The sequence below is a fragment of the Gaeumannomyces tritici genome (assembly GCF_000145635.1).
Source record: "Gaeumannomyces tritici R3-111a-1 unplaced genomic scaffold supercont2.1, whole genome shotgun sequence".
Classification (NCBI taxonomy): domain Eukaryota; kingdom Fungi; phylum Ascomycota; class Sordariomycetes; order Magnaporthales; family Magnaporthaceae; genus Gaeumannomyces; species Gaeumannomyces tritici.
In genome coordinates this window covers 6878505-6901170 of record NW_008804545.1, presented here as the reverse complement: position 1 = coordinate 6901170, position 22666 = coordinate 6878505, and the positions used below count along the sequence as shown (strand labels likewise).

Here is a 22666-nt window from a genome sequence, read left to right as displayed (position 1 = left end):
ACGTACGTCGTCGTCGTCCCGTCCCCGCCCCCCCCCCCCCCCCCACGCCTTCGTGTATGCTGCGGTAATATTACCTCCTTGCTGTTTTCCCGCTCCCAGTGAGAGAGGCGATAAGGGCCACTCTCGCACAGCTTCCACTTAAGTCACCCTAACATCCCAGTGAGCATAAAACACTCGCAAATGTTTCTTCTAAACAGTCTAATCGAAGGACCGAAGGATAAGACTTACCAATTTAGTTAGGGCGTACGTAGTCAGCCCTATTCCGGGCGGGCGGTGTACACGCGGTACTTCCCTTTCCATATAATTAATGAATTAACAAGCCGCCCTCCATCCTTCATCTCGACCGTTCATCTGGTTGGCATGGGCATCGCAAACGTTATACGTCGCCCTATCATCCTCTTCCTGCTTGCGTCAACCTGTAGCTGTGTGGGTAGCTAGTCCGAGATAGGAAAAACCACTAGGGGTGCATTGCTTGGGGCTGCTCCCCACACAGCACACCTCGTTACCGCTTCTCGGCGAGGAGAGCACAAGCTGGAAACTATTGCGGTATAACCAGGGTCACTTTTGTCTCTCAGATAGAGCTGACGTGGAGAGCTCAGAGCTTGGGATTGTTTCAGGGGGGCGAGCTTGTTTCCAAGGCCAGCCGTGTCTCTGGCCTGCTCGGGGGGTCTTCTCCGGTCAGAGCTGCCGACGGCTGTTGGTCCCTAACCTTCACCGCCGACACGGTCGATTTCTGCACACCGGGCACACAGACTCCTGACCTGGCATTTATCGAGCCTTTCCGCATTCGATAACAACAGAGACGGATAAAACCGCTCCCACCTTACACGCACTAGCGGGCGAGATCATGGCGCCCCAACCCCGCCAACAGCCCACCCCTGCCCCGGGCTCCTTCCAGCTCCCCGTCGCCTACCGGGTCTTCTTCCTCCTCATCGAGCCCGTCTCGGCCCTGGTCGGTGCATACTACGCGCACTTTGGCCAGCGGCACTACCTCGAGCTCACCGACGCCGCCTCGTCGCCGACCAGTGGCGGCGGCGACATCCCGCGCGGCACCGCCATCGCGCTCTCGCAGCTCGCCAACCTGTACCTCCTGTTCGCGCTCAACGAGGCCCTGGTGCTGCGGTCCACGAACGACCTGCGCGTCTGGCGCGTCGTGCTCGCCGTGCTGCTGCTCGCCGACCTGGGCCACCTCTGGACCGTCCGCCCGCTCGGCTGGGCCGTCTACTGGCGCGCGGACCGGTGGAACGCCATCGACTGGGGCAACGTGCCGTTCGTGTACCTGGGCGCCTCGATGCGCGTCGCCTTCCTGTCGGGGGTCGGGCTCGGAGGCGCCGGGGGAGGGGGAGCTGCGGCTGCACGTGGCGGGTCGGGGCGGGCGAAGGCCGCTTGAGACTGGGTAGTGGTGGTGGATCTGCATGCGATCTGCGCTGCTCTGCTGTAGGAGGAGGTCGATGGTAGCTCTGCCATCAAGGTTACAGGCTTGTGGTTCGGGCGAGGATGCGGCTCGCCCGGCTCCTTGCTACCCAGCGGGGCTGTGAGCCATCAGGGTTCATGAGCAGTCGTATGTATATATATACCCTCGCAATGCACCGTCGTCGCTCCCATCTCCGGCTTGGCCGATGTTGGCGACTACAGACACATGCTCTGGTCTACGTCATTACTGTTCACCTTCCACGGCCACTTGGGGGTCTCGGCGTACCGAGTTCACCATCGTCTCGTCTGACTTAAACGGCCAAGGAAGATAACCGAGCCGAGCCGATCGCGAAAGACGCGAGTTTAGTCGCTGCCAAGCCATCTTGCTCCTCTAGTCCACGTCGACCCGGCGCACTATCGTTGAGACAATGCTTCAGATGCCCGGGATCGGTTCCTTTTGTTAGGGTTCCTTTGCCTTGCTCCCACGAGGTTACGTTCTTTGTTCTGCTCGAGTCCCTTCCGGGGACGCCAACGAGAGCGTCTGGCGCTGCGCTCTGCTTGGTGGAAATTTTGGTTTCTTTTTCCCCGGCAATTTATCCACCTTACAGGCAGCTGCAACCCTCGGACTAACAACCATCACCCGTTCACCGAAGTCCAGGTGATTCCCTGTGGACCCTCGGCGATTCTGCCGACTCCTCTAGACCTGGGGATGGTCGCCTGGGCTGTGGTTCGAGGGGCCGTTTGGTGGGGGTCGGGCAGGCGACCGAAAACCGGGGGAGAGGGGCACAGTGAGGGGTTGAGAGCTCAGAAGAGGTGACCCGACAAACACAAACGTCAAACACTGCGCTCTCCAGGCTGGGGCCACCAGGCCACCACCCCGTTGCCCGCCCACTCCCGACGGATAAAGTCGGCTGGAACGCCGCGGCCCTCTCGCGCGGGAGGAGGCAATCTGTAAGGTCAGGAGTGACCCGCCCGTCGCCCCGGAGCGCTTCCTGCCTCCTGGTCCACGCCGGCCCCTCCATGTGTGGTTTGTGACGCGGGTTGACACTGAATAAAAAGGCGGGGGCTGCTCCCGCGTTTCGGCCACTGTTCCCCTCCAGTCTGACCTCGATTGAGCCTCCGACACTGCCATTGTTGCTGTTCCGGTCTAGCTAGGCTCTAGATCTTTTCCTACCCCGACACGCTACTCCCACGAGAGGCTTCCCGCCGCTATTAACCATGCCCTATCCCGACAAGTTCACCGGCTTCCAGGTCTACGGCCCGGAGACCTGGACCGAGTTCCACAAGAACGAGTTCCAGCCGAAGCCCTTTGGCGACTACGACGTTGACATCTCGATCGAGGCCTGCGGAGTCTGCGGCAGCGATGTCCACACTGTTTCTGGCGGCTGGGGAGACCAAAAGTTCCCCTTGGTAGTCGGACACGGTGAGTAGGGGGATGCGATCGGGGAAGGGCAGAAGCATCACACCACCAGGACGACCAGAGAGAATAGCAGGCTGACAGAACGATCCACGACGCCCACAGAAATTGTCGGCAAGGCCATTCGCGTCGGCCCCAAGGTAACGCTGATCAAGGAGGGCCAGCGCGTCGGTGTGGGCGCTCAGTCGTATGCGTGCCTGGACTGCAGGCAATGCAAGAACGACAACGAGACGTACTGCACCAAGCAACTCGACACATATGGCGCCACCTGGCCCGACACGGGCATCGTGTCGCAGGGCGGCTACTCGTCGCACGTGAGGACACACGAGCACTGGTGAGTCCTGACCCGAGCCCACGTTGCAAGCCACCACTGGCCCCGCACTGACACACGACACACACCCACAGGGTCTTCCCCATCCCCGACGCGCTCTCGAGCACCGCCGCGGCCCCCATGCTGTGCGCGGGCCTGACGGCCTACAGCCCCCTGGTGCGCAACGGCGTTGGCCCGGGCAAGAAGGTCGGCATCCTGGGAATGGGCGGCATCGGACACTTCGGCCTCCTCTTCGCCAAGGCCCTGGGCGCCGAGGTCTGGGCCATCTCGCGCAGCCGCGCCAAGGAGGCCGACTGCAAGGCCATGGGCGCCGACGGCTTCCTGGCCACGTCGGAGAAGGGCTGGAACGAGCCGCACGCCATGACGTTCGACGTCATCCTCAACACGGCCTCGTCCTTTGAGGGCTGGGACTTTGGCGCCTACCTGGGCCTGCTCGACGTGCACGGCAAGTTCGTTAGCGTCGGCCTGCCCGAGGGCGAGGGCATGATGATGCGCAACCAGTCCCTGCTCAGCAACGGCGTCTTCGTCGGCGCCTCCCATCTGGGCTCGCGCCGCGAGACGCTCGACATGCTCAAGCTGGCCGCCGACAAGGGCATCAAATCCTGGGTTGAGGAGATCCCCATTAGCGAGGACGGGCTCAAGCAGGCCCTGACGCGCGTGCACAAGACCGACGTCCGCTACAGGTTCTGCATGACAGGCTACGACAAGGCCTTTGCTGCCTGATTCCTCGGCGTTTCTTCCGTCTGCGGCTTTGTTTGTACATAATTGACACCTGCCCGAGCTGATTTCTGACCTGGTTTCTTTTACACCAAACGTGGGTGTTGTTACCAAATATAGAAACAAAAGCTATGCTGGCAGAAGTTAGCCACGCTCATAAATTCCCGTCCTTTTAGGACGACCAACAATAATCCCGTCGAGCTGGGAAAGGGTTCATATACTTGTGCTTTATGCAGAAGAGACCTTTCTGCGCGATGGCAAGCAAGAGAACGGGTATATATACATAATCAAGATCACCCAAGGCCTTAGTGGGCGTCGTGGTTAGAGATCCCCCCAACCTCTGCTATGCAGGTGCACGCGCAGTGCCGGTTAGGAACCAGCAGGGTTGCAGCATTGTAGAAGACTGTCTGTCCAACGATTGCCCGGCATGCTTAGTATTCCTTTATATATCTTCTTTTTTTAACCCCTTCCTGTCGTTCGTTCCGTCCTTTTTCTCGACCTGCTTGTTTGGATTCCTCGCGTATCAGGTTGTATTCCCGCCCTCTGGCCCCCTTCCCTTCGACTTGCTGTCGATATGACTAGAATCTCCGTTATACTATTTACTGCACAGTGTCGACTGCGACGGCCCTGGTAGGCTGTTATGTGCGGCCCTCGGCAGTGCATGTACGCCTTTACAATCGATGGTATCCAGGACATGAAGCTGGAAACAGAGGCAGAAAGGAAACAAGCATAAAGCAGACTATTAAGAGACATATGGCCGAAGAGAGGCGAACAGAGTAACAGAATATTTCTGGCGAACGAGTTAGTCTACGTTCCTCGGAATCGACCGTTGCTCCTCCTGCTTTGCCTACCCATAGCTCCTTCCCACTGGCACCCATCCATTCCCCATGACCCACTCACTACCTCTAGGTACCTACCTACCACCCGCCTTTCTTATTTTTTTCTTACTTTCCTCCCGCTTCTTTTCCCGGGCATCCTTCTCTTCCAGTTTCCCTTTCCTCTGCTTTACCTCTTACATACCAGGCGCTAGTCATTTGGGGCTCTGATTCTTCCCCTTTGTCTTCTTCCAAGCTACCGCCATTCTCAAGACAGGCAGTATCACCTCGTCTTCATCAGCAAGCCTGATCTCCGATGTACCAAGGCAGAACGACCAACCAAGGCAAGAAGTAGCGAGGAATAATACTCGGGAAGAGAGTAGCCGCCCGGAAACGAGACGAGCCAGCGACACACAGCTTCACCAAGGCGATAACCACAGCTGCGGATGTCGCTGATACCGGCCTCAGCTGGGGGACCGCCCTCAGCGTCCCCGATACTTTGTCTACCCACAGAGCTCGTCACCGCCATTCTATCTCGTCTGCTCGTCTTCGGAGACGACGAGATCCATCTCTGCTACAATGGCAGCTTCTATCTGGGTGCAGCTTCCAATGTCGGCAAGAACACCCTTGCGATTCTCAGAACCTGCCGTACACTCTATCGCACCGGCTCAGCCCTCTTCTTCCAGAAAAATGTCTTCAACATGCGCGAGCCGGTGTCCGAAACGCCACCAAGTCGCTCTGCCGACTTCCCACCGCAGTTCTGCTCGGCCCCCCTCAGCCCTAAGAGTCTACGAACCATCCGTCGCATGGTAGTCGTCCGGATTCTCGATAAAGCAGCCTTCCCCCACCTGACCCGCATGCGAATACCCGGCGATAGCGATGACGCAACCTATCCGGCGCACTACAAGAGCTCATTCGCAATCCAGGCGCTGGTTGCTCTGGGGGCCGATCTTGACTCACTCACTCTTGCCTTTGCCTACGACGTCTATGTTTGGATCCCCTCCTCCCCTCTCGCCTTCTGGGGGATGTGCTTCGACTGCAGTCTCCATTCTTACGCCTCGGAGGCTCTGCCCGCACTCCGGCGGCTCTTGCTTCAGGGAAGACTCAAAACCTTGAGCTTCATGGCCTACCACGAGAGGTCGAAGCAATTCGACGAGTACCAGCTGGCTGTCACCTGCGTTTCACGAATCTTGACAAGCGCCGGGCTCGCTGCTCCTTGGGCCCAGATGGGTTGGGGACACTCAGTTCCCGAGTCTGCCGCGGCATACGAGGTTGACACCGGCCTGCCAGTACACCTTCTTACATTTGCCGACCTCATGCCTGGGTTTACGATGACGACGAGCTCGTGGGGGCTGAACCTGGCGCATAACGAGTGGCGTAACGGCATCATTGGGAAAGGGTTGGTGTCCAAGACTGTCATCCGCAAGGATCGCAGCCATGGAACGACTGCGCAAATCTCAAGGGCAAGGTTGAGCCGTGAGCTACGGGCGCTGCTCAGCCAGTCTGGGGTGGATTATTCGGAGGATTTACCTCAACCGGACATGGTCGATCACGACAAGGTGCGCGCGCTGCTGGACGACTGGCGGTCGAACCCTAGCATGGTCATTGATCTGCCGCCCCCGACCGGTGAGCTGCTGGAGGCGGTGGGCGACGAGCCCGAGCCATGGCAAGCGGCACTTCTGGCAGGCGTGGAGGATTGTCTGCCCTTCAACCCATACGTCCACTACTTGTGCTGCGCGGTGTCAAACTGTCATTTGAAAGAGATCCGCCCACAGGATCTCGACTGGCTTGTCGAGGGCTACAAAGAGCTGGTGTTGTTCAGGGAGTCACGCCGGGAGAACTGGTATAACAAACGGATCCCGGACTACTTCGGGCCTGCGCCGACGGGCCTGTAGCCCTCCCCCGCCCCCTCCCTCATTCGTGCCGAAACATCTTGATCTTCAAACATGAACTCTTGTCGGGACTGTGTATGCCTTCTTCTCGGGTTGGGGCGCGAATGAATGAGTTCTGGGTGGCATATGCAAAGGGAAGAGACGGGAGAGACATAATCCCTTGTGTGCCGTCTTGACGAGACGATGGATTCGCAGGCTTCAGCTTTGGCGCTGCATTAGGGCTATGGTTTTTCGTTTAGACATCCATTCGTTCTTTCGCTCATTCTTTGCACCTTCCGCTCTTATACGTTGGAGAGTCGCAGCATCGATCTGCGCCACTAGGTAGACCTTTCGGCGGTAGGGGACCCCCTGAAGGGATCACCACGATATTCGAGAGCAAATAGGCCGTTGGCTGTCAGACCTTCGTTTCCTCATCTTATACCCTACAACTTGATGGTGCGGTTCTAGGTTTGTCTAGGCAAGGAAAGCCCAGTTACTCTGAGAACTCTAGATGTCTTCGTGGCTGTTCATTCATGAAACGAGGTAGGTCTGTTGCTTGATATCACCAGCACTTGTGTGCCATGATATTCTTGATCCCGCTTTCTCTTCTCGAATCCCGATTTTTCAGTGCATGCAGTAGTCAACTCGATTAGATCTCACCCAGCTCGGAGCTCTCTACTGGGAACCAACATCCGAAAGCCCCTAGCTGCGGCATCCTGGGCATCCCACCCTTCCCCATCAAGGAGCCAAGTGGGATCTTGATATCGGTGGAAGCTACTTTGAGAGGTTACAGGCCGGTGACAAACCCGGGAGATACGACCTGGAATGGATGATCTCGGTCGCGGATTCAAACCTGATGGCGATATTTTGGTCTACATCAAGACATGGATGATGGCAAAGGTAACGTCCGCGGTGTGCCTGAAGCGCCACGACAACGGAAACGGCGCTAAAGTTGATGGCAGGACGGCCTGGGAGGATGACTGGCAATGGGTTGGATGGGGTTCAGAAGCGCGGCGAAACTGTTTGTAGACGCTTTTAAATGATGGGCATAGTGGCCGCACTGACTGCTATGACATAATAGGAGCTCCAAGTCCCAGCAGGCCCATTTCTGTGGCCGCTTCTTTGGTGGAATATTGGCCATGGCCATCATTGTCGATAGCTCCATTCTGAGATGGAAGCTGTGTGTCCCGGCCCTGCCAGGGCCAAGCGGACTCGCGCGCTAAGAATTCGCCCTTGCCAGTGTTAGTCAGCAATATCGGGTCAACATCGGCAGCTGCGGGACAGACCTGACCCTACTGGTCCGTGCGCAATGAGGGCTCACAAACCCCAATATTGACAGCCCAAATCCGTGGGGCTCTGCTTGTCTTTTTTCCGCCTTCGTTTTTTGCAGTCAATTCTTTCGGAAGCATCGCGAAGAACCGCCCATCTCCCCCCTCAACTAATCCGGCTCCCCTTCCAGCGGAAAGTCAGTCAAGATGACCACACCGGCACTTAACAAGATTGCGGCGAACAGCCCGTCGCGTCAGAACCCCTCGGAGCTGGAGACCAGCATCGCTGGCGCCCTTTACGACCTCGAGACCAACACTGCCGACCTGAAGTCTGCTCTGCGCCCTCTGCAGCTCGTCTCTGCCCGTGAGGTGAGAACTTGAAAGACACTCCTTTTTTCGCAAATGACCAAACCAGCCGCGACGGGAAAATAAATTCCAGAAGAGGAGGGATCGACGGCGGCGAGAGGATGATGCGCGAGGACGGCCTTTCGGGCGCACGCAGCGGACCTCGCGAACCGACGGAAAACCCGGCGACCTCTATTGGGGCTCGATTGAGCACGATATCCAATGATCGCGATCTGGAGAACGGGAGAATTTGTCGACATACTCGGCCGGCGTCGGAACTAGTCTAGGGCTCAGAGCTGCGGCCAAGCGCCGGGAGCTCGCTGGCCTCGTGCAAAGACGTTCACGCCAGCCGTGTCTCTCTTCTCCCGCTTCGAATGGCCGAGACTCAGACGATTGTCGGACAACAAACCAAGACAAGAGGGGCGTCGTGGAATCGGACGGGAAGCGGTCCATGGATTGGCATTTCTTCATCGGAAACACCATCCTGGAGCTCGCATGCTGATTTCTTTGATCTTTTCATAGATCGAGGTTGGCAACGGCAAGAAGGCTATTGCCATCTTTGTCCCCGTCCCTTCCCTGCAGGGCTTTCACCGTGTCCAGCAACGGTAAGTTTCTTTGTGCCATACCGTGGTATCCTCTCCATCTCCAACGTCATGGGGGAGCGCTGACTCGTCATTCTCATCCCCCACCACAGCCTCACCCGTGAGCTGGAGAAGAAGTTCTCGGACCGCCACGTCCTGATCCTGGCCTCGCGCCGCATCCTGCCCCGTCCCAAGCGCTCCAACCGCTCGCGCAACACCCAGACCCAGAAGCGCCCCCGCTCGCGCACCCTGACTGCCGTCCACGATGCCATCCTGACCGACCTCGTCTACCCCGTCGAGATCGTCGGCAAGCGTCTCCGCACCAAGGAGGACAACAGCAAGGTCCTCAAGGTCATCCTGGACGAGAAGGAGCGCGGCGGCGTCGACTACCGCCTTGACACCTACTCCGAGGTCTACCGCCGCCTCACCGGGCGTGTTGTCGTTTTCGAGTTCCCCCAGGCCGGCGCTACCGACTACTAGGCGACGCTGTCTGTCTGGGTTGGGGTAGCATCTCTGGTCTTTTTTTTTATGAGGGGATCCTTATCGTCACGGGGCGGGGTTCCACGGGATGTGGACGGGACTGCTCTTTTACCTCGGCTCTTTTGCCTCCTGAATTGCATTGAGTTCGGGGTACCGCTAAAAAGGGAATCGGCGTCTAGTTTAGCTTGTCACTAAAATACAAGCTGGGTGTTTTCATGATACCTTTTCGGGTTTGGGAATTCAAAAAATAACAAATTCAACAAAACCGATGGGGGGTATCTTGTCAACCGTGCTATTACATGTGCCATACTGTGTTCCTTTTTTCTTCTCACTGCTGTCGGATCCGTCCAATGCCAACGACACACCAATAGGCCAGCTCCCTCTTCTCCTTGCTGTCCCTATCCCTGCCCACAGACTGGCCTACGGCACCGTCGTTGGCCGGCTCGGCCTCCCACTCGACTCGCACAAACATTGGTATTTCGAGTAGGTCTTCGTCGGGCTTGAGCGGGCTCCGGTCCACCTTGTCGGCCGGCATGCCGATGCCGAGCAGATCTGGGCGCAGCGACGCCGGCACCACCTCCACCACTATGCTGACCCAGTTCCGGCCGCGCTCCCAGATCTTACCTGCCTCGGCCTGGGAGGGTGCCCCAGCTGCGCCACCACCGCCGGCGCCAGCGCCGCCGTCCGCGTCGCGGTGCGGGGCCTTCTGCCCGTCGCCCTTGCTGCCGTCCTTGAGCGCCTCGTCCCAGACGTCCGTGTTGGCGCCGATCTCGAATTGGGGGCACAGCAGCGTCACGGTGCTGGCGAAACGGCCGGGCGTGGTGGACGGAGTGGCGAGCGAGACGCGCACGGGCTCGAAGATGGGGTTCTTGAACGTGAGCAGGTACTGCACCGGCTCCAGGGGCGCCAGTAGGCCGCCGCTGCTGATGCTGGAGATCCCCGCGGTGCTCCCGCTACCGCCGCTACCGAGGAACCGGACCAATATGGTGGGGATGTAGTTCCTCGCGACGAGGCGGATGCGGAAGCGGTTGGACGAGACCTTGGACTCCGGCTTGGTCATGATGTGGCGGCACGTGGGGCAGCGCTTGGATCGCTTTGTGCGGAGCAAAAAGGGCACGGGGCGGAGGTCGTCTTGCGCCCGCACCAACGGCCCTGCGACGTGTGGGCCGAACGCCCCGGGGTTCGGCGCTTGCCGGGACCGCTGCTCGGCCGTGGTTGTGCCCTCCCAGCCGAGCTTACGCAACCTCGCAATGGCCTCGCTCTCGTCCAGCCCGTCACCTATCTTGCTTGTTGGTTTGCTCTTTCTGTTACCATTCCCGTTGCTGCTGCTGTTGTGACCGTTGCTCTTGGTTTCGTCAGGGGCTGCTGTCCGTAGCACACTCAGGCCCTCGTCCGGATCCAAGGCTTCGCGCATGGTGCCAACGCGGGCCTTGCGGCGCTTGTCGGCCATGCTTGTCCCGCCCGTGTACAGGTTCATTATACGAGACAACGAGCCGGGGGAATTGAAGCCGAGGTCGCCAAGGAGGCCGTGACCGCCACTAAGGTCCGTGTCGGCCAGCTGGGATTGGTAAAATGACTTGAGGTTTGCGTAGTGCGTCTCGGCGTCCATGCGACCGTTGCTGTCGTCGCTCTCATCCTCCGTGCTGCCTGCGCCGTTCTTGCCATTAGAGGCCGCATTGTCGTCTTGAGGCGAGGTATCGCCAGGACCCACTAACGGTTTGGAGGAGGCCAGCGCGGCGAACTCTTTGCGGCGTTCCCTGCGTTCCTTAGGGGTCAGGCGCGGGCGGCCGCCATTGCGGATCTTTTGCAGTTGCGAATGAATGCTATTAGACTTCTCGAAGTGGATGCCGATCTCGCGCGAGCTCCAGTTGCAGTAGGAGCAGGTGAGGATGTACGAGTTCATAGGCGCCGCGGTGTTGTCGGCTGGGGGGCGGCTCGAGCTGGACGAAGACGAGTGCTCGGCTGACACTGAAAGTGTCCCGGGGCAGATGGGGCACTGCACGCAACTACGCGTGCATCTGTGACGAGGAAGCATATGCCGTCGGTTAGGAGCTGAGCACTTTCTGCAAGGATTGGATGCGGGCATATAGGTAACTGCTACGGACCTGGTGCCCTCGCTCTTTATGTTGCTGCTGGGCACTTCGAAGAGGCAGCTGGGACAGAAGTAGGTGACTATCTCTTCGGCGATACACCGCGGACAGCGAATCTGGTGGCAGTCCTCGCAATAAAGCAGATACTCGAGAGGGTAGAGGCTGTAGTTTGATCGCGGGGCGCGGGGGTCAAACGTCTTATCGTCGTCCTCGTCGTCCCCGCCGCCGTCACCCTCGGAGCCGCGCGGCGTCGATGCTTCCGGGGCGCGGCCAAGGGTCGAGGGGTCAGAGCAGGGGCACTGTATGTATGTGTAAGGCGCCAGTCCCGCCATGGCTGTCGTCCTATGCCGCGCCTCCCCGCGACGGCTTCCAAACGGTTGGTGGCCCTGTTTCCGCCGGCATCAACGAGGCGCCGTATCAATCAAGTAAGGATATCGTCGAAGTATTACCCGCCAGGGTTTCTGTATGTGCTTTGTCGCAAACAACGGAGCGTGGCACGGGGCTCACCGCTCTGGCAGAATAGCCCTGGGTTCCATTTAAAGTGGGTCCCCACCCTGACTGACGCTGTGCCTGGCTCTGTTGTCCATCATCGTATGACCAGGGCATCGACCGAGGAGGACGAACAAGCCAGGTCCGCCGAGACCTTCTATACGCCAGCTCCAGGACAGGATAGGTATCTAAAGGTCTCGATATCACGGTGATTTGCCACGCCTGCCACAAAAAAGATGCCAGCCCGACCAAACAACGGAATGGCTGCGGGGACTGTGAAAGCAGGAATAGAAATGAAACCAGGAAGAACGGCAGGAAGAACGGCAGGAACAATTATAGGAATACCATTATGGAAAAAAGAAAGCTATAGCGTTAACACTTCTAATCCCTGGGACCTGTAAAACTATCATCTTTTTTGTGGTGGGCGTGCTTGGATGCTGGTTTCGTTGGCAATGACGGGAATAGAGATAGATGCCTGGACCAAGGACTTTATAACCGAGGATGCATGAGCAAACAGAAACGTAGCTTTGATGGTATCACGGCAACACGGCGGATATTTCCGTAATATTCCGATGTAATTTTCTCGCAAGAGTTTTAGAATTCTCGGTTCGATGGCATTACCGTGGGGCAGCCATGCGGCCTTGGCTGATGTTCAACACATGGATAAATCCCAGCAAAAGCAAGCAGCCACTATGCCTGGTCCGCCGCGCCCATCATGGAAATTCGCGCGGTGGCTAAATTTCACGCACTAGTATCACATTTTTTCTCACGCGCGCTCCCAAGGCCAATTGGCCGCGAGACAACGGTTGCAAGGGAAAGGCTGCGGCGTGGATTTTTGTGGAGTGATCCAGGCTTGCAGGAAACAACGCAGGTCGCGCAACGAACGTCATGGTGGGGGTGGGGCGGGGCGCGACGGTGTGTGGCATCATGGATGCCATGGCTTCCAGGCCCAGGGAAGGCACAGTTGAACTCAACTGCACCGGTTCCCGTTGGTTGAGGTTGAGAAGGCACATTGCAGGAAAAGCAAGCAGGCACGTCCGGCCGTCCTCAATGGGTCTGGCACTGCCTGGTCCAAGAGGCAGCTGCCCGAAAAACCCCGCAGTCGGGACGCTGTAGCTCCCCCAGCACAGCAAATGTGTTGAATCAGACGCCGCGCAAACGGCCCAGGTAAAAAAAGTAAAAACCCCGCACATCGCGCTGCTCCCAAACCGAACTCGATCTCACTTTTCCAACATCCTCGTCTCTTCCACATAGCAAAGTACTCCAATTCCACTCGACTGCCTCCCTCCGATCCATACAAACACTAGCTGAAGCTGTATAATAGCTTACCGCAACAATGGGCGTCATCAGCGACCTCAACCTCAAGCCCGGCGTCCTCTACGGAGATGACGTCCTCAAGCTGTTCGAGTATGCTAAGAACAAGGGTTTTGCTTTGCCCGCCATCAACCTGACTTCGTCGTCGACCACGTAAGTATTGGATGCCAGCCTCATTCTCCCGGGGCCTGCCTGCTCGTTGGCGGTCTGCCAGCCGGCAAAGGGACGAAAAATGGACGCCATTGACTGACGCTTGCCTCCGGCCCCGGCTCCCAGTGTCGCCGCCCTCGAGGCTGCCCGCGACTCCAAGTCCCCCATCGTCCTGCAGATGTCGCAAGGTGGCGCCGCCTACTTCGCTGGCAAGGGCGTGGCCAACGGCAACCAGGAGGCTTCGATCGCCGGTGCCATCGCTGCCGCTCACTACATCCGGTCTCTGGCCCCCATCTACGGCGTCCCCGTCGTGCTCCACACCGACCACTGTGCCAAGAAGCTGCTGCCATGGCTCGACGGCATGCTGGACGCCGACGAGGCCTTCTTCAAGGAGCACGGCACCCCTCTTTTCAGCTCCCACATGATCGACCTGTCGGAGGAGCCTCGTGACTGGAACATCGAGACCACGGCCAAGTACCTGAAGCGCGCCGCCCCGATGAAGCAATGGCTGGAGATGGAGATCGGCCTGACTGGTGGTGAGGAGGATGTATGTCGTCTTGAGTGATCACTGATTTTGGCGGCTGCGGCTGCGGGCATTTCTTTGGCACGATTCCACATGATGCTGACAATCATACCATCTAGGGTGTCAACAACGAGGATGTCGACAACAACTCCCTCTACACCCAGCCCGAGGACATCTGGGCCATCCACCAGGCTCTCTCCCCCATCTCCCCCTACTTCTCCATCGCCGCCGGCTTCGGAAACGTTCACGGCGTCTACAAGCCCGGCAACGTCCGCCTGCACCCCGAGCTGCTGCAAAAGCACCAGAACTACGTCAAGGAGAAGCTCGGCAAGCCCGAGGACAAGCCTGGTAAGCCGCTCCCATTACTATTTCAATCAAATCGCAGTGTTCGTCGCTCTGCTTGCGTGACTGACCGCTGTAAAACCGCCCTTTAGTCTTCTTCGTCTTCCACGGTGGCTCGGGCTCGGCGGACAAGGAGTTCCAGGAGGCCATCTCGTATGGTGTCATCAAGGTCAACCTGGACACGGATCTGCAGTGGGCGTACATGTCGGGCATCCGTGATTACGTTACTGGCAAGATCGAGTACCTGAACACGCAGGTCGGCAACCCCGACGGCACCGACAAGCCAAACAAGAAGTACTACGACCCTCGCGTCTGGGTCAGGGAAGGCGAGAAGACCATGAAGACCCGCATCCAGCAGGCATTCAAGGTGTTCAACTCGGAGAACTCTCTGTAAGCCAGCGGCCATGGGATGTGCTTGAAAAGAGTATCGAACCTCTTCTAGACCAAAAGCTGTCGTATGGAGTCGACGAGGATAAATAATACCCTGAGAATAATCCGTCCGTTTTTGTCTCTGCTGTGGTTGACGTTTGAGTACGCTGTTAGAGTGTCGTCTTGTTTGGGAACGAAGTCATGCGACTTGGTTTCAATGCAGCGTGATGGGTCAGCAAGTTGCTTCAACTCGTGGGAAAGCCTCTACTACAATGCTCCAGGTTCCAAGCCGGGAGCGATGCCCTTGATTTTATAAGTATGCAGGCAAACAGGGAGGCATTTGGCAACAGGGATCCAACTAAACCTCGCACTTGTGGGCTCGCAAAAGGCTGACAGTGTGGGTTCTTGCGAGTGCTTTATGCAGGGCCACCCGTAATAGGGAGCCAACCGTGACCCTGGGCGAGCACCGCCATTGGGCAGATAGGCGAACTGGCCACTCACAGGCCGCGACAGCGCCCCACGAGCCGAAACATGGGGACTCTGACTTTGTTTTGACCGCCACCACGTTGATTTGGTCGGTCCCGTTCGGCGATGCTGTCGTCGCATGCAGCGCCTTGCCTGGTCGAGGCCACTAACTAACGGGGACACTCGGCACGCAAAAGATACCCTGCAGGTCACACGGAAACTACACGGACGGCGACCACAGGCTAACAGCCGGCCATGTCCCCCAAATCAGAGAGCTCGGAATCATCCGAGGTGTCACCACCGTCGTCGCAGGGAAAACCGCGCGCGAATAAGAGAGCCACACACACCCGATCCAAGCTCGGTTGCAAGGTCTGCCGGTAAGTGAGACCCTCCCGCCCGCCTGCGGTCCGTGTCATGGCAGGAGCTTGCTACAGGGCCGTCCGCTGGACCCTCGGCGCTTTGGCTGTTGGCTGTTGGCTGTTGGCTGTTGGGCTCTCGACTGACGCAATGGATTGGCTCCTCGATGCAGCATCCGCCGGATCCGGTGCGACCTGACTAGACCCGCCTGCCTGCGCTGCACCACCACCGGTCGAACTTGCGAGGGTTACCCCATCACCACGGTCGAAGTGACGGGTCTAGCCGACAGGAAGCCGCCCGAGGGAGGGCTAGCTCCCCTGCTGCCCTCGAGCCGGACCACCCCAGGCGTGCTCCCAGGGGTTCCACAGGCAGGTCGCCGGTCGCTCAGCTTCTTCCACGAGAGGACTGTGAGAGAGCTCAATGGCTACTTTGAAGATGGCTTTTGGAAGACGGTCGTGATGCAGATCGCGCAGCGCGAAGAGCCCGTGCGCGCCATGGTGGTCGCCCTCGGCTCGCTGCACGAGAGCTTCAACGTTACTTCCCCCAACCTCATCGCCGACGACAGCGGTGGGCTCTCGCGCGTGAAGGCGCTTGAGCTACGCGCCGACAGGGAATACACGCGCGCCGTGTCGCTGCTCAACACCCACCTGGCCCGCAGTGGCTGGGCCGGGCTCGAGGTCACGCTGACGACGGCGCTGCTGTGCATCTACTTTGAGTACCTGCGCGGCCGCTACACGGGCGGCTACGCGCACATGCGGAGCAGCCTGGTCATCTTGTCTCAGTGGCACGAGGGCAGCGTGCCAAGCATGAGCCGCGGGACCTCGCCCTGGTCGCCCAGCGGCCACCTCATCCGCGCCCAACTGTGGCCGCTGTTCACAACCTTGGCTCTTCAGGGCTGCAGCTTCACCAACCTGGGGCCTGTCCCGCGCCTCCCACTGTCGCGTGACACCCCCAAGACCGTCGCTAGGTGGTCCGGGAGGGGGCCGCCGCCCCTGATGCTGAAGAAGGGCGAGAAACCGGTTTTCGGCAGCGTCGCCGAGGCGGCCGCATCTCTCGACCTGCTGCTGGCGGACTTCCCGCCGGGAGGCTTCGAGGAGGATGAATACGAGGAGGAATATGATGATGACACGGACAGCCCGGGGAGCCCATCGGAGGAGAGAGAGGCGAGACCGCCAAAGTGGTCGATGAAGAAGCGTCTGGCCCAGTGGCTGACGGCGCTGGACAGGTTCACGGCGACGCATAAGCCCACAGAGGAGGAGCGGCGCGAGATCAAGCTGATGCGGCTCTGGCACGTCTCGGGGAACACGTTCCTCCCCTTCTCGGAGACACAGCCCGGGAACGAGATGGCGTACGACATGTTCACCGACACCGTCGCGGCCCAGGTCGACGGCGCGGCCGAGCTGCTCGCGCTGGCGGTGCGCGACGGCACGCCGCAGCGGCCGGGCATCAGCACAAACATCCATGTCTCCATCACGCCCATGATGTACGGCCTCGCCATCAAGTGCCGGCACCCGGCGGTGCGGCGGCGCGCCATGGCGGTGCTCAAGTCGATCCCTCCCGGGCCCGACGACATCTTCAACCCGGCCATGGCCTACATCATGGCGGGCCAGCTCGTGCGGTTCGAGGAGGAGGCGGCGCGCGAAATAACGGGCCGCGCCGTCGAGACGGAAAGGGACGTGCCGCCCGCCGCGCGCGTGTGCGACATGCCGCTCAAGGTGGACCTGGTCGGCAACCGCATCCTCTTCAAGATCAGGCGCTTCGGATCTGGCGAGCTGAGCCCCGAGATGGCCATCAGCTGGTTCTTTGACCAGGATAAGCCCGTCGGGGAGTGGCCCAAGGGCGTGGCGCCGTCGAACAGCAAGTACAGGAAGGTCAGCAGTCCTCTTTCGAGCGCGACTTAGGTAATTAATTCAATCGAGCGATTTTGTGGTTATGAGGAATGTGCCCTCTGAACCGACCTGCGGGTCTTGACAAGCGTGTCGACGCCGAGTTCTCCGCCAACACATGACGAGTAGTTCAATGTAAACCATGGCAGATGACTTTCGCGATGCTTTCAATGGTCTTCGGCTTGCTTGACACCATCGTGAGTTTCCAAAATGGGTGAATGTCTACTACCTCAGCTTTAAAATAGATTATATCACATCGTTCCGTTTCTCGAAGAGGGCTTACAACCAACCCCCCGTAACACGAGCCCCTTTCAGTTTGCGGAAAGGAAGGAGAGAAAGAAGCCACATTGTAGCTACCCATCCTCTGTTTATATTGTCTGACCTGGGTTCTGATCGAGAAACGGCATCGCGCCTGCCTGGCTTTCGCGAACCGCTTTCACATATTGTGCTGTTTGAAGGACCTTTTGATACGTTGTGTGGGACGAACCGAGCGTGTGTCGAAAGCCTTGCAGCGCACGCTGGTACATGGCGTCGGATCCTGAAATGTCGCCTTTGAGGAAATAGATATTGGCTAGGTTAGTAGCGACAATGAGAGCCCGCAAACTAGACAAACCATGGGTTTTTCCAAAACCCTCCAGCGCACGTTGGTACATGGCCTCGGCTCTTGAAAGGTCGCCTTTCTGGGCGTAGAGCCCGGCCAGGTCAGCAATAACGCCCAAGGTTGACGGCTGCTCACTTCCGTGTAAATCCTTGTAGCCTCGCAACTGGCGCTCAAGCATGAATTCCGCCTCAGCGAACCGGCGCTTGCGCCGAAGAAACATAGCCAGGCACCCGTCAGGCTCGAGCGTCTCGATGTCGCCTTGCCCTAGCGTCCCCTCCGCGCACTGCAACGCGCGCCCAAGCAGGGGCTCGGCTTCGTCGAACCGGTCTTGATGCAGGTAAAGAAAGCCAAGGTCTCTGACGAGGCTGAGTCGTCTTGTGCACCGGCCCGAGCGCCCTCTCGCTGCACCGCAGCGTACGTACGCACACGTCTTCGGCTTCGGCAAACTGGCCCTTTGCCCGATGAATGTTGGCGAGCCTCTGGAGAAGGCCCAGCGTCTGGATGCTATCCGGCCCGTAGGCCTGCTGGGCGGTTGGCAACGCGCGCTCGTACAGAAGCCGGCTCTCGTTAACCCGGCCCCGATAGCAGTACATGTCGCCCAGGTTGTGCATTGAAATGGTCAATTGCACATCGTGCGATCTCTGCCCACCACCGCCGAAAATGTCCATCTTCCCCATCCACCAAAAACACCTCTCGGCATGCGGGAAGAGCCACCGCTGCCAGTCCCAATACTCCCTCTCCTTCGGGGAGGACATCAGCCATCCGACCATGACCATCGCCAGACGCCAGAGAGCCCTCTTGTCGCAATCACTTTGTGCATGCCCCGCCCACCGATGCACAACGGGATGTACCATGTAGCTTTCTTGCGCGGGCTCCTGGGCCTCGGTCATCGAGTCGGTCATCGGGTAGCGGAGCAGAACTCGAGCTGCGTCCGGGAATCTGGCTCTGTTGGACGCCAGATCACACAGCCAGGCCGGGAACACACCCTCATCTGCGGCGGCCCGAATAAATCTGTAAGACAGGTCTTTATTTCTATCACGGCCTTTAGGGCACCCTGTCGGTTGGCGAGACGGGCCGGGGAATACATGCCCGAGCTCAGGGGCAGGGAACGACCGGACAGTCCTAGAGCCGGGCCACTCGCTCCCGCAAAGAAATTGTCCTAATGAGGGGTCTCGAGGTTGCGCGGGAAGCGGGCGTCAGCGATGAGCTGTTCTTCGTCTAGTCCTGACAACCCACAACACCACACAACCACCCAGATTTCTTACGCTGAAGTGAGACTTCAGAGGTACCTAACTCCCAGACGTCAGCTTGCTCTCCGAGTCGTAAACTCCCCACAGATACGACTTGCCCAACCTCTCCACAAAATCCCTCGCCGCCTCCCGGCACGCTGTCATCTGCTTCTCCTCCTTCGCGTCACTCGCAGTACCACCACCACGGTCACCCCCCCTCCCCCGCCCACGCCACAACCCGGGCACCTTCTCCAAAATCGCCCTCACGCACCCATCACCCCCCGCCGCGTACGCGTAGTCCAGCGCCGTCTCCCCATCCTCATTCGCGCGCAACACGTCGTCCACCACCCCCGGAACCATCGCCAGGTACAGCCTCACCACCCCCTCACACCCCGCCAGCGCGGCGTAGTGCAGCGGCGTGTTCCCGAGGTGGTCCGGCGAGTGGACCATCCCGGCGCGCCACGGCTTGGGGAACGTCCCCGGGCCGTCGTCCAAGGCGGTGGCATCGGGGTGTTCGGCGCGGTACCGCCTCTCGGCGCGGCGCGCGCCGATCGCCTCGACCGCCTGCCCCATGACGCGCGAGAGCGAGGTGGCGAAGGCGTCCTCGCCGAACTCGACCACGTCAAAGTACCCCCCGTGGGCGACCGTGCCCTGCAAGTGGTAGCCGAGCAGCAGGCGGGTGACCTCGACGGAGCGGGCGGCGTAGTGGAAGGGCAGGCGGCCGCGCAGGTCGGGGAAGTCGTAGAGGAGGGCGGACCCCGTCCAGAGGAGGAGGGTGGCCGTCACGCGCGGGTTGCCCGCCTTGGCGGCGAGGTGCAGCGCCGTGGCGTGGTGGGCGTCGTCGTGGTAGGGGTCCGCGTCGCCGGCCTGGAGGGCGCGGAGGGTCAGGCCTGATTCGAGAGAGCAGTGCCACTTCCCGTAGGAGTAGTTGCCGGAGCGCTGGTGCGAGGACCAGGTCTGGTACTCGGATTGGGTCATCCAGGCGGTGTCGGCGCACGCGATGAGGAGTGGCGTGCGGCCTTGGTCGTCGGGTTCGTCGAGCGGGCGGGATCGAGGCGGGGAATGCGAGAGGCAGATGGCGAGGGCTATGAAGTTGTTCGCCTTGGCCGCGTGGTGGAAGCAGGTCATCCCTCGGGCGTCCTTGTCGGTGACCTTGGCCCCGTGCTGGAGAAGCTGCTCGATGGCATCGCGGTCACGGTCTATATCGCTCTTTGAACTCTCGATCGACCCTCCGCGAGAGCAGAGAGCCAGAAGCGCCGGCCTGCCTTCGTCGTCCAGTCCGTTTGGATCGGCGCCTGCCCCCAGCAGCAGCTTGATGGCCTCGTTGTGGATAGATCTGGGACCATGAGCCGCAACTGACCCGATGGGCGTGATAGCAAATTGTCCGATGTTGGGATAGAGAGAGCGTCCCGTGCGTGAGGTGGAATTCACGTCTGCGCCGTGATTCACTAACAGCCGGATCGATTCTAACTGATCCGAATAGTCATAGCTCGAGCTGCCCTGGGTCGATGTCCAGTTACAGACGATGTGAATGGGCCGGCCTTCTGGCGACGATATGTTGGGATTGACCCCGGCCTCGAGCAGCAAGGATAGGACAGGGGCACGGCAATACCTCCGGTGACATGCCGTTGTCAGAGCTGTTCCATCTTCTCCGTTGGCCATGTTAACTTTAACGGCTGTCTTCAGGAGCAGTTCGATCAGGCCGAGAGGGCCGTAGCGGGCGGCAAGCTGCAAGGCATTCTGCCCATCGCGGGTGACCGCTAATGCATTTACGTTGTGCATCAGCAGCTTCTTTGCCATGGGAACCTGGTCGCATGAGACGGCGCGGAGAAAGGGTGTGTATCCATTGTTATCGGGAAGATCCAATAAGCCTGGAGGTAGGTATTCGACCAGGGCGTCCAGACACTGCTCCCCTTCCGTCCTCGAGCACAAGTAATGGACGAATGTGCGGCCATCCCGGTCAACAATTCCAGCGTCCGCGCCCTGCCGCAGCAATAGCGGCAATATGTCGAGTGTCGACCATTCTGCGGCATGCCTAAGGGCACTGCCGCCCTCCTCGTCCACCGCGTTGACATTTGCGCCGTTCTCGACGAGCAGTTGAACCAAGTCCTGGATCTCGTCTGGCTGGTTGCGTGATTTTACAGCAACGATGAGCGGTGTACCGGACCTCGTCTTGACATTCGGGTCCGCTTCTCGGTCCAAGAGAAGCCGAACAACTGACAAGTTATGGTTCCAGGCTGCTCTGGCCAGGGCGGTGTCCTTAAAACTTCCGTGGTCAGGCACAGCGAGCATCGGGTATTCGAGGCTCAGGTCCACCGGGACCCCCAGTTCTAGTAACGCCCGGATGCCGGTACCGTATCCCGACTCGGCACACATGGCCCATAGCTTGGTGACCACCGTCTTGGTCTGGGAGGCGACTGCTTTCTCGACGTAGTCTGGAGAAAGAAGTCCGAGCTCTAACAAGGTTAGAACAAGCGACTCTCGCCCAAACTTCGAACGAAGAATGCACTCCGAGATCTCGAGCCCCCCGAACTCGCTCTGAAGTGCCCCGGGCGACTGTCTGGCTCGCGCCCTGCGCGCCCTGGACCCGGACATGGCCCCGGACATGGCCCCGACCACTGCCCCTAGCATCACGCGGCCGAATATCCCCGACCAACTCCACGACAGCAAAGTATTCGCGACGCTGCGGGGCCGGCCACGGAGGACGTGCGACAGCGAGTAGGTAACGAGGAGCTCAGGGACCATTCCCAGGCTGAGGCTCAAACCCGACCAGGGAACCATCGAGTTGATAGCGGCAAGAATTTCCACACCTAGCGGTGTGTAAGGGTTGAGAATGACATTGAGGTGTTGAGTGACCGGTTCAGGAAGAAGTCGCCATCTGTTGAGCCCCGCAGTGGTCCATGACAGGGCGAAGCCGACGCAGAGCCTTGAACAGACGGCTTTGACGAGGCGCAATCCTGCCCGGAAGAGCTGCCTTCTGCGCCCCATATTGCGTTCTATCTCAGAGAGGGAGAGCTGATCGGAAGGGGGTGGGGGAGGAGGCGGGGGAGGTGGCAAGGACAGATCGGTTCCATGTCGGAGGAGAAAGATGGCGAGTTCTTGGTTGCCGTCCGAGATGGCGATGGCCGCGGGCAGCTGCCCATCGATGCGCTCGTTGACGTTGGCTCCCTGCTCCAAGCACCACTTAATGCTTGCCAAGTCGTCATCATAAATCGCCTGCTTGAGATCCTGCTGGACGTCCTGTAATCCATCAAGGTTAGCGGCCGTGCCGCAAGACATCAATCTTGAAATGACAGACCATGGGGTCAACCGAGCAAACTCCGGCTGAATGGCCTCCTCTCGGCCGCCAGAGGACTGGAACCAGGGAGAATATGGCGGTTCCTGGGTTTGTGGCGAATTTCGGTTGGCCGGGGGAGTAGGGAGCGGACATAACCGATGTTTCTGGTCTGGAATGAGTTCAAACCAGCTGCTGAGGAGGATCTAAGCAAGTACCTATGCGGTAAAAGAGCGCGGGACTTCATCTGACATTGGTCAGGCTGTCTTCGGTCGGGCTGACTTGGGTGGGGCACAGCCCTGAAAACCATCGCGTAGTGGCTGAGCAACGCGGCCTCGG

At 59.3% G+C, this 22666-nt stretch overlaps 8 protein-coding genes across 8 annotated transcripts; 6 read left to right on the top strand and 2 right to left on the bottom strand.

Annotated features, from left to right (window-relative positions):
• The first annotated feature begins 470 nt into the window (after positions 1-470).
• GGTG_02176 (hypothetical protein) lies at positions 471-1650 on the top strand. The gene has a single exon (XM_009219947.1). The coding sequence runs from the start codon at positions 848-850 to the stop codon at positions 1388-1390; it is 543 nt and encodes a 180-aa protein (XP_009218211.1). The 5' UTR covers positions 471-847; the 3' UTR covers positions 1391-1650.
• Positions 1651-2070: 420 nt separating this feature from the next.
• On the top strand, positions 2071-4558 carry GGTG_02175 (NADP-dependent alcohol dehydrogenase 6). Its single transcript, XM_009219946.1, has 3 exons — positions 2071-2836; positions 2936-3164; positions 3236-4558. Exons 1-3 carry the CDS (start codon positions 2632-2634, stop codon positions 3882-3884), a joined length of 1083 nt encoding a protein of 360 aa, XP_009218210.1. The 5' UTR covers positions 2071-2631; the 3' UTR covers positions 3885-4558.
• A 1256-nt stretch (positions 4559-5814) lies between these two features.
• GGTG_02174 (hypothetical protein) lies at positions 5815-6997 on the top strand (the record flags this gene model as incomplete). Its single annotated transcript, XM_009219945.1, has 1 exon — positions 5815-6997. The coding sequence occupies one exon, from the start codon at positions 5815-5817 to the stop codon at positions 6586-6588; it is 774 nt and encodes a 257-aa protein (XP_009218209.1). The 3' UTR covers positions 6589-6997.
• An 887-nt stretch (positions 6998-7884) lies between these two features.
• GGTG_02173 (40S ribosomal protein S7) lies at positions 7885-9547 on the top strand. The gene is made up of 3 exons (XM_009219944.1): positions 7885-8201; positions 8700-8782; positions 8872-9547. Exons 1-3 carry the CDS (start codon positions 8040-8042, stop codon positions 9236-9238), a joined length of 612 nt encoding a protein of 203 aa, XP_009218208.1. The 5' UTR covers positions 7885-8039; the 3' UTR covers positions 9239-9547.
• Positions 9314-11750, bottom strand: GGTG_02172 (dynactin Arp1 p62 subunit RO2). Its single transcript, XM_009219943.1, has 2 exons — positions 11344-11750; positions 9314-11256 (listed from the first exon to the last, which is right to left on the bottom strand). Exons 1-2 carry the CDS (start codon positions 11658-11660, stop codon positions 9567-9569), a joined length of 2007 nt encoding a protein of 668 aa, XP_009218207.1. The 5' UTR covers positions 11661-11750; the 3' UTR covers positions 9314-9566.
• Positions 11751-12697: 947 nt separating this feature from the next.
• Positions 12698-14635, top strand: GGTG_02171 (fructose-bisphosphate aldolase 1). The gene is made up of 4 exons (XM_009219942.1): positions 12698-13284; positions 13408-13828; positions 13924-14152; positions 14239-14635. Exons 1-4 carry the CDS (start codon positions 13154-13156, stop codon positions 14538-14540), a joined length of 1083 nt encoding a protein of 360 aa, XP_009218206.1. The 5' UTR covers positions 12698-13153; the 3' UTR covers positions 14541-14635.
• Positions 14636-15074: 439 nt separating this feature from the next.
• On the top strand, positions 15075-17324 carry GGTG_02170 (hypothetical protein). The gene is made up of 2 exons (XM_009219941.1): positions 15075-15357; positions 15510-17324. Exons 1-2 carry the CDS (start codon positions 15236-15238, stop codon positions 17236-17238), a joined length of 1851 nt encoding a protein of 616 aa, XP_009218205.1. The 5' UTR covers positions 15075-15235; the 3' UTR covers positions 17239-17324.
• A 267-nt stretch (positions 17325-17591) lies between these two features.
• On the bottom strand, positions 17592-22569 carry GGTG_02169 (hypothetical protein; the record flags this gene model as incomplete). Its single annotated transcript, XM_009219940.1, has 5 exons — positions 22352-22569; positions 19166-22293; positions 18243-18835; positions 17867-18151; positions 17592-17773 (listed from the first exon to the last, which is right to left on the bottom strand). The coding sequence occupies exons 1-5, from the start codon at positions 22481-22483 to the stop codon at positions 17592-17594; spliced, it is 4320 nt and encodes a 1439-aa protein (XP_009218204.1). The 5' UTR covers positions 22484-22569.
• Between the last annotated feature and the right edge of the window lie 97 nt (positions 22570-22666).